This window comes from Cupressus sempervirens, chromosome 10 (assembly GCF_028749045.1).
Source record: "Cupressus sempervirens isolate cs-2001-9-10 chromosome 10, ASM2874904v1, whole genome shotgun sequence".
In the NCBI taxonomy this organism is placed as follows: Eukaryota; Viridiplantae; Streptophyta; class Pinopsida; order Cupressales; family Cupressaceae; genus Cupressus; species Cupressus sempervirens.
This window is the reverse complement of record NC_143127.1, coordinates 74,098,635-74,117,009: the sequence shown is the minus strand read 5'-3', so window position 1 is coordinate 74,117,009 and position 18,375 is coordinate 74,098,635. Positions and strand designations below refer to the sequence as shown.

General features: G+C 33.4%; 1 protein-coding gene across 2 annotated transcripts; it reads left to right on the top strand.

Annotated features, from left to right (window-relative positions):
• Positions 1–14,867: 14,867 nt before the first annotated feature.
• LOC149532652 (Glycosyltransferase family 61 protein) lies at positions 14,868–17,416 on the top strand. 2 transcript variants are annotated; one of them, XM_089805636.1, is made up of 4 exons: positions 14,868–15,065; positions 15,363–15,535; positions 15,651–15,797; positions 15,896–17,416. In XM_089805636.1, the coding sequence occupies exons 2-4, from the start codon at positions 15,418–15,420 to the stop codon at positions 17,146–17,148; spliced, it is 1,518 nt and encodes a 505-aa protein (XP_089661762.1). In that variant the 5' UTR covers positions 14,868–15,065; positions 15,363–15,417; the 3' UTR covers positions 17,149–17,416. The 2 variants fall into 2 exon arrangements, with proteins under 2 accessions (XP_089661762.1, XP_089661761.1); XM_089805635.1 differs by lacking the exon at positions 14,868–15,065 and adding an exon at positions 15,083–15,247.
• The last annotated feature ends 959 nt before the right edge of the window (positions 17,417–18,375 follow it).

Here is an 18,375-nt window from a genome sequence, read left to right as displayed (position 1 = left end):
TTTCTATTCATCCATATCTAGTTTTAGTTTTTAAGATGTATAACCTGCAATTTAATTGATAAAAAATGTTACACCCCACGTAGAGTTTGGATTGTATATATTTATAGTAAAATAATTTTGAAAGTAACATTAATTTAAATTAAGTTAATTAGAAGTACCAAAATCTATTGAAAAGCTTGGCGCTATGTACAAACATAGTATTTCAATTCAAAAAGCTCATATCTAGTCAAAGCTGAAACAAAGAGACATATACCATAGCAGATTTCCACCACCATAAAGCCAATGTACAGAGATCCTTGCATGCCCACCTCCTCTCTCATCACCCAAATGAATTTCCTCACTTGCCTCTAATTCACCTACAGTCGCTTCATTCTTCCTCTCCAACAAACTTCAGGATGCTAAAGCAGATATAACAAATTTTCCTTTTCTTCTTAACAGTAGCTACTTGTCCATATAATATATATTAGAGAACAAGAAATTTTCTTAGAAATGAAAAAAGATGTGGTGAATCTTTTTATTACTGTTATGAAAATTCATAACGCATCACAGAAGATAACGCGTAAGAAGAGATAATGAATACAATGAAACCCCCAAAGGTCATTGCACAATTTAATAATTTGTTGATGGGTCACTTGTCCATTTTATTGTAATTTATATTCGAATTTACCAACCTGTCAATCGAACACCAATTTTTTTTAAAGTGTCTAAATGTTTACATTGATGAATGCTTCCATTGTAGAAAACCTCTCGGCTTAATAAATTATAGAAACTAAAAAATAATATTTAAAGAATTTTTTAAACTAATATAGAAAAATAAATTAAAATAATTTAAAAGCTAAAATCTAAATCAATTTTAAAAATCAAAAGTTAAATGAATAGATCACAACATGAGCTAATGTGGAGATCACAACTAATAAATAGAACAAGAAAAACAATAGTTAAAAGTGGAGATAACAACTAATAAATATCAAAACTAGTATAGATATCTTAAATAAATCTATCTAAAGAAATGCTGATAGATATCCACTACAAAATAATTATAATTTAATTTACCACATCTAAAATTATTTATATTTCCTTTATCTCCATTTATTTAGGTTTTTACTAACTTAAGCATTTAATTTTAATTTCTAAAAAAATGGATGATTTATATCTCCAAATATTAAAATTTAAACAAATTTGTATGTGGTATTTATTAAATTATTTTTAAAAGTATATTCTATTTATAATAAAATTTACACTTTTGACATGTACATGTTTGTCAAATTTAACCTGAATCTAATAAAAGTTAACATTAACACGCTCACACCATCCCACTCCACCCATTTTGCCATTATAGAATGCCTATCGGCATTAACGAGAGTAAAAAGTGGAGGGAGATAAAAAAATGGCCGGTAAATAATTAACGGGAAGGATTTTGAATTTTCTGGCCAAACTGATAACTTTCCCAATCAACTTGCAAATTTTTCGTCAAAAATTTAATTTTTGAAAATAAAGTTCCCACAAATAGCCTAGTGGCTAAATTAAATAATTTCTTTTGATCTTATATAATTATTTTTAATTATTTAATTAGTTAACTAAGTCTTTTATAATTAAATATATATTCTTTATTTTATTCAATTATTTTATCAATTTCAAAAGGCAACTTCCTCTAAAATAAATAAAGTCATTATTATTATTTATTTATTCTCCCATGTACAATTAAATGATTATTTAATTTTAATTAAGTCTTCTACTTCTATAACGCTAACAATTACTCACCATCAATCCAAGTAATCAATCAAATTTGTTAATCAGTCATCTTCCAAGTAGTTTACTTATCTCTCTAGTTCACTCAAAATCTTTCTAGGTCGTACAACCTGCTCTATATTAGTCAAATCGATCTTTCTAAAATGAGCTACCAATTCTATCTTAGTTTCATCGCCATCAAATTGTTTTGTTGATTCTCATTTATTTAAAAACAATCAATATCTTTTAATACCAGTCATTCAGTGAAGCCCTCAAATCTATATAATTAGCCTTGATTTCCAATCTTGACTAGCAACAATCTTTGAATCTTTATGCAAATACTCAAGTTATTTTATGTCAAATTTGAGAGTCGTCATATCAACACAAGAGGAGAAGAACAATGAAGGATTCCATGAGTTTATTTCTATTTTATTTCGTGCGACATTATGGCTCACATGACCCCCGTAGAACCTAGAGCAAAAAAGTACAATAAATGATGTTAAATGGTAGTTAAAGATCAAACACCTACCTTACCTCCCACACCATTTCATTGAGAATAGACCTTAACTTACTCTACACAATGGTTCTTGTATCTAATGTCTGTCATACCTTCACAAACTCAAGTGCTCCTAGGCCACTCTAAGGGCCCGTTTGGTGAGCGGAATAGGAATACGTATTTCAGAATATGTATTCTGGAATAGAACGTATTCCTGTTCTCCGTTTGGTTCAGCCAATATTTGATGGGAATTCGCGAACCCGAAAATTTATGTTTTCTAAAATTTAAAAAAATGGAATAGGAATACGTATTCCAATACCACCTATTTGGATGGAATTGCAAAACCCCATTTTTGGACCAAAATTGGAATACGTATTCCTATTTTACCTTGTATTCCAATCCTGTTTTGGTGCATCCAAACAAGGAATTCAAAATTTTTGGAATACGTATTCCAAAATACGTATTCCTATTCTGCTCACCAAATGGGCCCTAAATATTTGAAGTTTCTGTTGAAAAATGAATAGAAAATGACCAATTTGACCCTATTTGTACCCTAATTGTCATCTTTGTGGACATGCATGTGCTCTCTTTTATATCAGCCATGGTCATTTTTCTTTGTCTATGGATCTTATTTTTCAAATTGAACATTTATCCAAACTCCTAAACATATTGTCAATAAATTGAATCCCATTTCACAATTTTCTTGGACAATTTTTTGAGGGAGAATCATATTACCTCATCGTCATCCTATTCTCGCTAAGATATATTGGAGTAAAAGTTTTATGACTTATTTATTTGAAACAACATTCAAAATCACATTCTTTCAAAGAAGGACAAAGTAAAGACATGTCTAGAATTGTCCAACCTACAAGCATCAATTTTACTTTCTTTTAATTAAACAAATATTTTGAAAGTAATTTCTCTTCCTTCTCATTTTGAAATTACTTTTAATTATCTTATTTATTTCTAATGTCTTTGTCTACTTTAATTAAATAATATTTATCATTTAATTAAATAAATTCTTCTAATATCTACCATAATTTAATAATCATTCTAATTATTGAATTATTTTAATAAATCTTCTATAAAGATATAAATTTTGTAATTTATTTAATTAATACACTTCTAGACTTTTGTAATTATTTTAATTTTTAATTAGTTAATTATGTCATCTCTAATTAAATAAGCTCTTTAATCTATTTAGTTAAATTAATTCTTTGAGTCAATAATTATTCTAATTATTTAATTATTTAATTAAGTCTTATAATATTAAATATATTTTTCTAAAATAATTATTCAGAATTGGCAAACTTGACTGTGAACTGCGAACTTGACTGCGGTCATTTTTTATTTTTTTTTGGCTACCTTGGTATCGCCAAGTTGGCGACATCCAGCAGCGTCAGTCCACATGGTGGACGCTTGGCTTCCTCCGTGCATCCTCTCGATCCGGGCAATCCTCCTCCCACAACCAGAGTTAAAGATAGCAGTATGACGGAGGCAAAAATTAATGGCCAGAGTGCCAAGTTTGTACCAGGTAAGTTTTCCTCGACTGCTGATAAAACTAATCAGAATGGTGGCACTCCCTCCCCCAACACCCGTAGCAGTGATCGACCTAGGTCGTTCTCTGAGGCCGTGGTTCGATCTTTGGGCATCAACGCGAGGGCTAGGTTTGAATGTTCAAGTGTTCACAATGTTGGGGCATCCGAAGCAGGTAAGATCCCGGATGCTCCCTTGATTCCGTTTTCTGTTGCTCCCAATCCGAAAATGTTAGAAGAAATTGTGAAAGAGAAAGACAGGCTTAGAGACACTGCGATTTTTTTCTCTGCTGTTGATTTAGAAAAATGTCCTCCAAGAAAATTTATGGATGATTGGTTTCATAATTATTGGAATAACAAGTTAGGGCTGCATATTTCTTTCTGTAGGCAATTACAAAAGGGTTTATATGTTTTTTTTTTCGTTAATCATGATGCCCAGCAAGAGGTTGTTAAGAAGCAATACTGGAATGTCGGGTTGACATCTTTTAGGGCTATTGTCTGGTCACCTGAGGCAGCCCATGAAGAAGTGCTCGCTCTCTTAGCGCCTAGGTGGGTGCTGGTTAAAAATGTTCCTCCTTTTTTGTGGCATTTCTTGCCACACTTGTGTGCTCCCATTGGGAAAATCATCCGTATGGATGAAACAGTGAGGCTCGTCCCACATATGGATGCCAGAGTTCTTATTTCCTTGTCCCCTGGTAAGGACATCCCCGCAGATATTTCCATTAATATTCTTAACGAAGTTTTTTGTTGCCCTGTTGAGGTGTTAGGGGGATTGAATGCATGTTTCCTCTGTCGAAAAGAAGGGCATCTACGCAAATATTGTCCTATCGTTAATAGGAAGCCAAACCCCTCCAATACTTCCCCCAAGGATGCTAGCAATCTCCTTGTTGCAGATAATAAAGTGCAGACCAATGCTCTTGAGCTCTCTTCTGCTCCCTCCTCCTCTTCAAAGCCTCTTCCCAAAAAAATCCCCAAAGATGTGAACCATACCGTGTCAAAACCCCTCTCAGCTATTATTGTGCAACCTACTGCTAATGCTGGTCTTCAATCCTTCCCTGCTCTTGATGCTGCTATAGATCTTAACAGTGATGATGGCTTTACTATCGTTCCCCATAAAAAGAAGAGGAAGAAAGGTATTAATAACTCTGTGCCTAAACCTATTCGCCTTGATAACAGTAAGAACCAAATTTGTGTGGCCTCTGAGCTGGTGTTGACCATTACACATAGGTTAACCAAGGAAGGAGAAGTCAGGAATAATCCCCCTGCTGTTGATCAAGTTCAGAAACTCCCCACAAAATTTTTTCAGGAGATTGGTGAGGAGTATGCTTTTGAAGTCATTCCGGTCGCCCTTGTTCTTTCTTGCTCCCAAATTGGTCCTTCCATGGATGTGGATTCTTTGGTGGAGGCTGAGGATGATTTGATTTATGGCGCCTCTACTACTAGAAGGAGAGGTAGACCACCTGGCTCTAAGAATAAACTGCTAGTTGCTAAACAAGGGGAGACCTCCAACAGGTTCTTAGCCTTAACTGAACATGATTATATGGCAGATTTTTCCCTTAACACTGTTGTCCAATGAATTGCCTTTCATGGAATGTTAGGGGTTTAGAGTCCCCTGATAAGAAATTTGTTATTAAGCATTTTTTGAATTCTCTGCATTCTATAGATTTTTTTATGATATAGGAAATTAAGGCTGTGGGATTCACTTTGGACTCCACTCTTAACTATATTTGGAAAGATGTTATTAAAATCTACACTAATCATGTGAGAGGTAGAGGCAGAATTGCCCTGCTTATTAATAATAAATGAGATTCTTGCATTATCAATAGTGGCTGTTCTCCCTGTCATAGGGCTGTTTGGGTTACTTTGCAACATGATAACAATACCTTTGGAGTCTGTGCTATTTATGCTTCTAACGATCCTAAAGAAAGAATTGAGCTCTGGAAATGGATTACTGACCTTCCTGACATACCTTGGTTGTTCGGTGGTGACTTCAACATGGTTGAGTCCCATGTGGATAAGTCGGGAGGTAATCCTTTTCATTGGAAGGACAATGAAAGACCCTTCTGGAATAAGTTATTGAGTTCTAAATGTCTTTTTGATCCTATTGCTGGAAGCAAGGATGTTAATCCTAGTTTGTGGCACACTTGGTGCAATTTTCAACAAGGCACTGCTAGGATTTACTCTAGGCTTGACCGTTTTTATGGTAACAAGTTTTTCTTTTCTTTTCCTCCTGATACGGTTGGCAATATTGTTCATGTCATTGCTACCACATTATCTAATCATCATCCTATTCTGACTAAGGTCAACTTCATTAGTAGTCCTATTCAGCAAAAGCCTAAGAGCAGTAAGTTCATTCTTAATACTAGCCTCCTATTGGATGAGGATGTCCTTGCTGCTATTTAAATTATTAGAGGTTTAAATAAAATTAATCTCCAACACCTATCCCATATTGATAGATGGAATACTAACCTCTCGACTTGGAGGACTTTTCTACAAACCATTGGGCAGAAAAAAGCTAAGGACTTTAGGTTTGTTGAAAAAAACTTTCTTCTGAATTGCAAGTTGCTGAGGAGAGCATCCAATGTGACTCCTCTAATATGGCGCTTCTTTCTAGGGTTATGACTGCCAAGGAGCCTCTTAGCAAACATCAGTAGTTTAAAATTTGGGGAGCCAGGCTCAAGTCTAGATCCCACTAGCTCCAACATGGGGATAGAGGCTCAATTTTTTAGAAAACCTGCTTAAGCATAAACGCATCAAAGAGTCTGTTGATAGACTTTCTATTGATAACCAGGACATTTCGGATCCTGAGGCTATTACTCAGGCTTTTGCTAGCTATTATGAGAATCTCTTTGCTTCAGAGAACTCTCTTGAGGCAGAGCTGATTAGAAGTAGATGTAAGAATCTTATTCCCAAGCAATTAGGTCTGGATGACATTGTTGATCTTGCTAAAAATATTTTTGTTGAGGAGATTGTGGGAGCTATAAAGGCTCTCAATAATGAGAAAGCCCTGGGCCCTGATGGTTTCTCGGTTGAGTTCTATAAGTCTAACATTGGTTGGATATGCAATGACCTCCTTGAACTTTATTCTAAGGCCCTTAATAATGGTACCTTGGGGCAGGACATTAACAGAGGGATTATTAAGCTTCTCCCCAAAGAGGGGGATAAGACCTTCATTAGGAATTGGAGGCCTATCACCCTTTTGAACGTCTCCTACAAAATTCTGGCTAAAATTCTGGCTCTTAGATTGGTCAATCTTCTTCCTAAATTTGTTAACTCTACCCAAATTGGGTTCATTAGGGGTAGATATATCCTTGAGAATCTCATAACCAGCTGGGAGGCTATGGACTGGTGTAGATATTCTCATCATAACTTTGCCATGCTTCTTTTGGATTTTGAGAAGGCTTATGACAGGGTTGAATGGAGATTTATTCTTATGATGTTGGATGCTTTTGGTTTTCCTCCTTTCTTTAGTAATATTGTGGTTATGCTTCTTAAAGATGCCTCTGCTTAGGTTGAGGTCAATGGTATGCTCTCTGCTCCCTTCTCTCTTGTGAGATCCATCAGGCAAGGTACCCTCTAGCTCTCGCTCTTTTTGTTATTGCTTCAGAGGCTCTGTATTATATGCTCAGAGATAATTCCATATCTGAGGAAGTTAGAGGCATCTTTTTTTCCAATAACAAGGAGCTCATCAATTGTCAATTTGCGGATGATACCGCTTTATTCTTAGAGCTCGTAGAGAATAATTTTAAGAACATGCAAGAGAAGTTCAATCTGTTTTGTTTTATGTTTGGTGCAAGATATCCCAAACCAAATCCATATGTTTAGGATGGGATGAGCGGCCCCTGGACTAGTTTCTTCAATATAACTTCCAATGGGGAGGACCTAATAGAATTACTAGGTATCTTGGCATACCCTTCTCTGTTGAGCCCGACCTCAAAGACATGTGGTTGTGGGTCAAAGAGAAGATTGTTAATAAATTGAACAAATGGCATAATAGGGCGCTTTCTTTAGCTGGCAGAATTTAGGTGTGCCAAAAAATTTTGTCCTCTTACACCATATACTATTCTTCTGCTTGGTGTTTTAATAACTATCAGATTGCTGAAATTCAAAAGTCCATCAGACAATTTCTTTGGTCTGATGGCAAGGGAAATAGTAAGATTCATTCTGTCAAGTGGGCCTGGTGCCATACTGACAAAACCCTTGGGGGACTTTGATAGAGGGCCACACCACCCTTACTCACTCACAATCAAGAAAGCAACAATATGGAGACCAAAAAAATGCTTCACAAGAAATTTTATTATACTTGAAGATCCTTACAACACCCACAAGATGATATCAAGCTTCTCCTTGAGCTTCTCCTTCCACAACTTCTACTTCTCAAGTTTCTACTCCTCGAGCTTCCACTTCTCAAGCTTCTCCAAGCTTCTCCAAGCTTGATTAGAAATGTTCATATGCCTTGCTTAAATAGGCACTTCTAACCCAAGACATTACAAACACAACCAATGTGGGATAAAGGGTAAATACAACTATCTTTAAATAAATATTAAATTCCCACCCAAATACAACTAAGCACCCAACAAATATTAAATACATGATTTATCCAAAACCTTCTAGAATTTCCACCTACACACCTCGATTAATGGAATGACAACTATTTTTCTTATTTTTCTATTTTATGCCACCTATGCACCTCGAAAATAGAAATTCCTCTTTTTTTATTTTTCTCCTTTTTCCCTTTTTATTTATTTATTATTTCTCCACTAATTTTTGTCACTTTCTCTCTCCTCCAAATTTTTTATTTTTTTAAATTTTTTTTTTTTTTTCCAATAATTTTCCCATGCAAGATGCTCCTGCATCAGACTTGGGCTAAAGGATCTAAAAACTTAAGGTTTAGCCTTGTCTGCCAAGTGGATTTTTCAGGCCATGGAGGGTGATGCTCCTCGGAAAGTGCTGGTTAGAAGTAATATTGAGAGGGGTGTTCCGAGGAAAGCTAAATCTTGGACTAGCCTCCCCTTTTGTGATCTCATTCTTGGTAACTTTAGTGTTTTGGTTCAAGGCTCTGCAGTCTTTAAATCTATTTGGAAGGCCTGGGATCATGTTAGACAATTTATCACTAACAAGGAGTTTCACTCTAATGTTCAGATCCATGGTGAAAGATCCATTTGGTGGAATCTTTACCTAAATGATAAACCTTTGGCCCTTACCCAAGGGTGCTCTGCCAAAATGTGGTCCAAGAATGGCATTAAAAATTTTATGGACATATTTGAGTGTGATAGAATTATGACATGGGATGAGCTGAAGGTTAAATTTCACATCCCTGATTCTCATAAAAGAACCTATAACATGATTGTGCAAGCTATTATTGGTATCCCTACTGTTTGTCATGCTGACTCTCATAAGTACCTTAAGTGTAAATGGCCTGATGGTATCATTACTACTCTTCTTAAAGCTAAGAATATTTATAAAATCATTGAGTATAATACAGATATTTTAGATAATATCAATGCTGTTTGGTATTCTTCTTTTGATGCTGATGTTTTAAAAAAGTATTTTGATATCTTATGGAAGAACCCGGTGGAACCCAAGATTAGATGCTTTAAATGGTTAATTCTGTTAGATAAGCTGCTTGTGAAAAGAGATTTTGTGAATTCTGATATTTGTAATTTATGTAAAGTTCCTGAAACCAGCATACACATATTTCTTGACTGTATTTTTGCTAAGGAGATATGGAATATGTTTGGCATTGTTTATCTTATTAATGTCAATATTTTTGATATTATTTCTGGTCATATTAATGGTCTTCCTAAAGAGACCAACCTTTTTTGGAATATTTTGTCTTCTAACATTCTATGGTAGCTCGGGAAGTGTAGGAACGAGGAAAGGTTTCAAGGTAAGCACAGGGATCTTACTAAGTTTTTTTGAAAACTCACTTATTTTAAAATATCCTTGTAGGTGCAAGCCACTATGGTGATTGAGCGGGATAAGATGCAGAGGTTCCTTTGTGATGGGCATACTACCTTTTACTACTATGTGTAGACACCTAAAAACTTTTAGAAAATAAAGTATTTTTATTTTCTGAAAAATTCCTGATGACATCATCATTAATTAATTAATTAATTAATTTATTTTTATGCCATTAAATCCCTTTATCTTAATTAAAAATATTTAATTAAGGAATCGCTCCCAAAAATGTTTAAATCTTATTTAAACATTATTTCCTTATTTATTAATTATTTAATTAATAAATTGACCAAAAAACCCAAAATAAATAAAAAAATTATTTTTTGCCCAAAACTTGGCCAATTTTCTTAAGACCACTAACCTCTTCCAAAATCTTCTAATCCTTCTTTAATTTTGATTAAAGGCTAATCCCATAATTTCCTACCCCTATTCCCAACTCAAAATATTTAATTAAGATTAAATATTAATTCTCATGTTTGTTAAAAAAGTTTTAATAAATATCTCCTCAACCCAAACCCTTGAAATAAATAAAACTTTATTTATTTCCTAAAAATCTAATTTATCCTCATCCTAAGAAGTTCTAGACTCTTCTAGAAAGTCTTCATCCTCATCCTAGGAAATTCTAGACTATTCTAGAAAGTCTTTATCCTCATCCAAAGTCTAGACTCTTCTAGAAGATGTCTTTAAACCTAATCCTAATCCCCTCCTAACCTTGTCACATTCCCTAAACATGGGTTAAAACTTAATAACCCAAGCCAAAGTTAACAAATATCTCCTCCTTCACCCACCCTCATTAAATGCCATCAACTTGCCTATCCCTAGGCTAATCCTAAACCATCCTAATCCATCCTCTAATCATTTGCACAATCCTAAGCAAGCTTAAAACCTTCCTAATCAAACCCAAGTCGAAATTCCTCTCATCTCCTTCAAAATATTTCAACCATAAAACTTTATGAAGCCCACTAGGCCATAAATGACTCTTCCAAGCCCTTTTATTGCTCTTACAAGCCATTATGAGGGTCTTTATGAAGATTTTATCCCTTGAGCCTCCTTTGTTGACTCATCCTTCCCCTTTCCTCCATCCTCTCACCCTGTGACATGTGTCACTCCCTGATTGGTTGTAAGGAAGCACAATCCATGTGCTCTCCTCTCATGCAATATGAGCCTTCCATAAGCTTTTTCCCATCCTTGCATCCTAGCCCTTGATCCCTCAAGCCCTTTGCCTATTTAAGGAATCCTCTCCCAAGCCATTTTAACACAATCCATGAAGTAAAGTCATAATGCCATTTTAAGAAGCCATTTTACATCAAAATCATACACTCACACCCAAATTCCAACTCCATTTGAAGCCCTTTTTGAAGCATAAAGCTTGAGCATACATCCTATCTATTTAGACAAAGCTACTCAACAAGAGAGCTTCTTATTGAGAGAGCCCATTAATGGCTCATATTCTCAATCGAGAGCTCATCTTAGTCTATCTTGAAGTTTATGAATTTTGTTTAGTTTGTAGAAGCTTTATTTAAATTTGGTTTCTATTAGCATACTAACATTGCTCATATACACTATGAGCTCAAGCATGGATACCAGTGGCGAAGAACATTGGATGACTTACGTATCTTTGAGCTTGTGTGTAACCAACTGAATAAAGAAATCAGAGATAATGGGAATGCCAGAAAAGATGAGCTAGCTATGCTAATGCAGATATAAGAACACAAAAATATTGTTTGGATGGAAGGTCCCTTAGGCTGGACGGCCTGGGTCGACATTCACTATGATGTTCTCAGTTAGATAGTTGTTCCTTCCTGCCTTTCTTTTTCTTTACAACTGATTCGGCTCCTTCGTTGTGAGGCTCTGCCTCTTAGTTTGTTCTCGTGATGCAACTCTGGTGACTTTTGGCTCATTTTTTATTATCTTATATCTAATAGAAAAAAAATAATTATTCAATCATAACTAAATCTTTTATAAAGAAATAAGTTATGCACTTCTTCATGTCTTTTGTAATTATTTTAAGTATTTAATTATGTCTTCTCTAATTAAATACATTTTTAAATCTATTTAGTTAAATCGATTCTTTCAGTAAATAATTAAGCCTTGTATAATTAAAGTTGCATATTTTTGTACATGCAACGAGTGTGCCGATAGAAGATGAGATTGAAGAGAAAAATGTAGAATGAACATTAAATAATGCAAATATAAGTTTAAAAAAAAATAAAATACAAAAATATAGAAGTTGAAGATTAAAATGTAAATATTAAATTTATAATATTTAAGAAATTTGAATATTGCTTAAAAAACGTGTTCAATAATTTCAAGATTTTACAATTCAATTCAATTTATCAAATATGAAAAAAATAATAATTAAAAAAAACCATCAAAAAAATTATTACACAAAATTAATAAGAAAAATACAAAAAAATAATATAAAAAATAATGACATCTCTAACAAATATTCTATTAATTAGATAAATTATAGAAATTAAAAAAATAATATTTAAATAAAAAATCTAAACTAATAAAAAAATAATTTATAGTAATTTAAAAACTAAAACCTAAATCAATTTAAAAAATCAAAAGTTTAATAAATAGAGATCAAAACATAAGTGAAGATCACAAGTAATTATTTTTTAAATAAATAAGAAAAGAAAAACAATAGTTAAAAGTGAATATTTAAAATATAATCTTATGTGAACAAATTAGATTATTAATAATTTTTAATTTAAATAACATAATATTTACTAAAATATTTTAAATAGATTAATAGATATTATTTATTTAAATTTAATTTATCAAAAATTTAAAAAAAAATTAAAAAAACCCATCAAAAAATCTATTATGAAAAATTAATAAGAGAAATACCAAAAAAAAAAAGTCTAACAAATATTCTATTGACTAAATAAATTATAGAAACTAAAAAATAATATTTAAAGAAAAAATTAAACTAATATAATAAAAAATAAATTAAAATAACTTAAAAACTAAAATCTAAATCAATTTTAAAAATTAAAAGTTAAATAGATCACAACATGAGCTAATGTGGAGATCACAACTAATGAATAGAAAAAGAAAAACAATAGTTAAAAGTGGAGATAACAACTAATAAATATCAAAACAAGAGTTAAAAGTGGAGGGAGAAAAATTGGCCGGTAAATAAATTAATGGGAAGGATTTTCAATTTTTCGGCCAAACTGACAACTTTCTCGGTCAACTTGCAAATTTTTCGTCAAAATTTAAATTTTCGAAAACAAAGTTCCCACAAATAACCTATCGACTAAATAATTTTTGAAATTAAATCTTCTATAAAGAAATAACTTATGCACTTCTTCAGGGCTTTTGTAATTAGTTTAATTATTTAATTATGTCTTCTCTAATTAAATAATTTTTAAAATCTATTTAGTTAAATCAATTCTTTTAGTAAATAATTAAGTCTTATATAATTAAATAATTTTTGAATTTATTTGATTATTGCATCACTATAAAAATAGCTTCTTCTAAAATAAATAAAACTATCAACACACTTTGTGCTTGCAAGTCGATAGATGTTTAATAGTAAAATTATTTTAAATATATAATTTAATGTGAATAAATTACATTATAATTAATTTTTAATTTAATGATTTAAAAAAAAAATTAATTTTAAAAATAAGTAGGAAAATAATATTAAAAAAACACCGACAAAGATAAAAGAAAAAAATGCAAGAGCTTATAGTGCAATGGTAAATTGTAAGTCTCTCATCAATGAGGACTTGGGTTCAAATCTACTTGAGATTAACACATAATAATATTGATTTCTAACAACAATAAATGAATATTAAATACTCTATGCTTCAGTGGATGATTACCTATTCAAAAAAAGATAAGAAAAAAAAAAAACTAAAATAATTTTAAAAGCTACAAACTAAACTAATTAAAAAATATACAAAAATAATTTTAAATATAATTATTATTTTATTCATTTATTGTCTCTTAGATGATTAAATAATTATTAATTATAATTAAGACTTTTACTTCCACCTAACTAGCTATCATTCACTCTTAAATCAATTAATCCATCATGCATTCAGTTCATTGACTTGTTCTATCTAAGTCAATTTATCTAGGTCATGCAACCTGTTCTATCTAAGTCAAGTCGGTCTTTCTAAATTAATCCACCATCTCAATCATCTAGTAAGTTTTGAAATCTATATTTAATCAACCTTGACATCGAGGCTTGACCACCCACAATCTTCAAATCTTTGTGCAATCACTTGGACAAATTGGTGTCAAATTAGAGAGCTAACGTATCAACATAAGAGGAGAAGAACAATTGAGGATTCCATGATTTTGTTAGTAGTTGATTTTACTTATTGTTTGCATTCAATTTCATTTGTCATTCTCGTATTGATATAATAGGTCTTGTGCATTGAGAAACAAGTTTTGTGACTACGTAAAAATTTCTTAACAAGACAATGTGTCCATTTTTTCTATCTTTAACATATATATGCATACATGTATACGTATACATAAATATTCGTATTGATAGAATAGGTCTTGTACATTGAGGAACAAGTTTTGTAGTCACCTAAAAATCTCTTTATGGTATAATGTGTCCATTTTCCTATCTTTTATATATACACACACACAATGTACTTGAGTATATGTATAGACAAATTAAGTTAATTATTTAAATTATTTTCTTACATATTTATATATACGATATGTGTATGTGAAACACAATGTGTATATGTGTATGGACATGTAATCTATTTTAGCAACTAGATATCAATTTTGATAAATAAAACTAAAACTAATAACTCTTTAATCTAATTAGTATCTGAACTAGTTGTTGAATAAAAATAGAGTAAAGATGAAATTAAAACTATTTTAATTATTAATCTAAATAAATAATTATCCGAACTAGTCGTTGAATAAAAATAGAATAAAGTTGAAATAATATCCGAACTAGTTGTTGAGACAATTAACTCGCCCCACTGATTATATGAAACTTTCATATGAAACCTCTGCAAATTTTCATGACTTGTCATTCCATTTGAATATTTGGTTTTTGAGAGCTAAGCTACAGATGGGTTTCGCTTGGAAAGTGCTAAAAACCATTGACATTCCATCGAATACGTACTTGGAATCCACTTCACAAATTATTGATTAAACGGCGTTGGTAGATGCCGTGTTTATCTCAAGATGCAAAGCAAATGGAAACCGGGACGCAAAACCCTCTGACCTAATTTATTTAATTGAAAAGATCAATGTCTGACTCGTACTTTGCGTGTGGGTCTGCTCAACGGACTTAATCTGCAATTGCACGCTGACATATTTACTCACGTTTTCAGTCCAACGGATCTCTTTATTTTGTAAGTTTCTGTTTGGAAATTTTCCATAAAGTAAGATCACACATTTTTCTAATGGAGATAATTGTAAAAAGGGCTCTTCAAATCTGGCGGCTTTTTATTTCCCCTTCCTCTCCTCACGCGTTATGTCGGCTTGGTGACAGTTGGATTCACTTTCTTCAGCTCAATAAAATTCACGCGTTACTGTATTCTCATTCTCATTCTGCTCATTTTTGTTCGTCAGTTGTGCGATCTTGTGTTGCTTTTTTTGTTTTCTTCACAAATTCTAAGAATCGCCGTTGAAATGGGTCGGATGAACAGAGTTGCAGGTCTGGAAGAAGGGGAAACGGGACAGACAATTCATGATACATTGGAGATGGAGTTTCAAGTTGTTAAAGCGAGGCGCAGACTCAAATTGTTTCTGTGCATCTTTCTGTTTTCTTATGCTCTGACTTTTGCCTGCATAAGCTTCATTAACCCCATTACTGATCTATGTAAGCTCAATTATTATTGGATTTTTGATATTTGGTCCTGCTTTTTTGTCATCAAATCTTTGTTGGCTAACGGGTTCTTGAATTTAATCCAAAATATTCTTGTTCTTTGTTGTAGATGCTAGTAAAGGGGGCATACTTTATGCAAATACAAATCTACAGACTCATGTAGCCCTTCGTAATCATCATCTGGAAATAACACGGCAACAGCAGCAGAAGAAGAAGTCTGAGCTTGATGATCTGAGCTGCTCTTCCTTCATCAATGGTAAAAACAACACTCCTCTCTGTTTTTGTGCTTACCTTCAAATTTAAATGGCGACAAAGGAGGGAATTAAATTGAAATGATGTGATTTTTTGCGGCAGATGTAGGAAGAAAGAATGCCTCTGGCGACCATGGCGGCGGAGGAATGATTTGCTGCAACCGTTCTCAGCACAGAACAGATGTTTGCTATCTGAGAGGGGATGTGAGAACTCATTCTGAAACCGCCTCCATTTCTCTTCACACGGACAATCATAAATCAGTTCAGGAGAAAATCCGGCCTTATACACGCAAATGGGAACAGAGCACCATGAACACCATAGATGAAATCACCCTCAAAACAGGGGAATTTAATGCTGAATCCTGCCAAGTCCAGCATGATGTGCCTGCCATAGTTTTCTCCACCGGGGGATACACAGGCAACCTCTACCATGAGTTCAATGACGGTTTGATTCCTCTCTACATAACATCCCAGCATCTCAACGGGCAGGTGGTTTTTGTGATTCTCGAGTACCATAACTGGTGGATGACAAAATACGGAGAGATTGTTGCAAAGCTCAGCAATTACCCCGTCATCGATTTTAGCAATGATAAGCGAATCCACTGTTTTCCGGAGATGATAATCGGCCTCAACATACACGATGAATTGAGTGTAAATCCAGAGCTCATGAAAGACGGTAAAAGCATCAGAGATTTCAGGGCACTGTTGAGCAAGGCCTATGCCCCTAGATTGAACTCCATGCCTCAAATAAAGAGCACAAATGACAGAGAAAACTCATCCTCGTTAAGGGCCGATGTTTCTCAGCCGGAAAAGCCCAAATTGGTGATAATTTCAAGGCAGAAATCGAGGGAAATAATGAACCAGAAGGCCATCGTTAAACTGGGGGAAAAGATTGGGTTCGAGGTAGAAATACTGAATCCGAGAAGAGAGACGGATATGGTAGATATGTTTCGATCCTTAAACTCATGTGATGTTATGGTGGGAGTTCATGGTGCCGCCATGACACACTTTCTGTTCATGAGACCCGGCTCCGTGTTTATCCAGATTGTGCCATTGGGTACTGATTGGGCTTCTGCAACTTATTATGGAGAGCCTGCATCCAAGTTAGGATTGACATACATGGAGTACAAAATCCTTCCACAAGAGAGCTCTCTGTTCCAAGAGTATGAAAGGAATGATCCCGTTCTGAGAGACCCGGATTCCGTTAACAGGAAAGGATGGGAGGAGACAAAGAGGGTGTATCTCGATGGGCAAAACGTGAAGCCTTCCTTACAACGGTTCAACAAGACCCTGCTCTCTGCCTATTCCTCTGTTCTTGCACGCAAATATGGGCTTTTGCCTTCAAATAGCCGTTAGCCAGTTTTGTATTTCTAAATTGTATGATAGTGGGTCTTATGTATATTAACACATGGTGAGAACTCTGGCAGAGGCAGAGGATTAGAAAGACATTAATGGCCTCAATGGGGATATAAGGAAGTAGAAAAAATTATACTACTGCTACAGATTCTTGGCTCCTTGCCTGCATGGGTATTCAATACGGGCAAAGGATCCTTGTACAACAATATTTTTTTTTCAATCTGTTTATTTATACATTCTTTTCGACCCAGTTTCAATTTGTTTCCAATTTCACTTTTTTTTAATTGTGAGAGTCGCTGTCCAGCTTCAATCTGTTTTTTCCCACGTGAGTTAGTTATGAATGAGAATGAATTGGTAAGTATGAAAAACAAATGAAAAAACAAAACTCTTCACATTTCCAGCACGTCATCGATTTCCAAGTCCTCTTGATGTCAAATCATAGCCACTTGCCATCAATGATACAGACATTCATCTTATTCCAAGAGTAAATAAATGTATTATATAATGAAATCGCAATCCAAACCTGGGACTTTTTTTTAATAGCTCATTACATTTTTTGAAGTCGTTGACCAAACGTGATTTGATTTTAATGATATATTTAGGAGCAATGATAGATTTTAATATTAAATTTAGCATTGGTAGGAGGTGCAATGAGGAAATTATTTCTCCGATTGGTGGTCCTAGTAGAAGGACTAGGCTGAGCACTAAAACGACCAATGTTGAGGGTCTCCTTTAAGAGGTTGTTGATACTACCAAAGATTTGACTAAGGATGTGCAGGGGCTTGAGTAATAGGGCAATTTCTTATTTTTTTCTACTGGTCGTGGTCGCTGTTTCGAGTTTCCGATTTTGTATCTTTGTGTTGGTTGTCTTTTACTGTGGTTTTTTCTTTAGAGTTGGTTAATGTTTGTATGCTACTATTTAGATTCCAAGTCCTTGTAAAACCTGTTGGACTCTATCTTGTATATTTTTGTTTTGTTTTTTGTATGGGTTTTGGGTCCCTCAAAACCTGTTTTTACTGTAATCCAAAAATATAAGATTTATAGATTGTATGGTATTATACTTGTCAATAAATAAATGTCAATATCAATGACCATTTATTATAATTGTTAACATTAGTACTAATGTTAAAATCTATGTCTAAGAATAAGATTATTACTAATTGCAAGCAACAAAATAACATAAATATCACTTTAGTTAATCTCAACTTTAATAATAAGCCACAATTA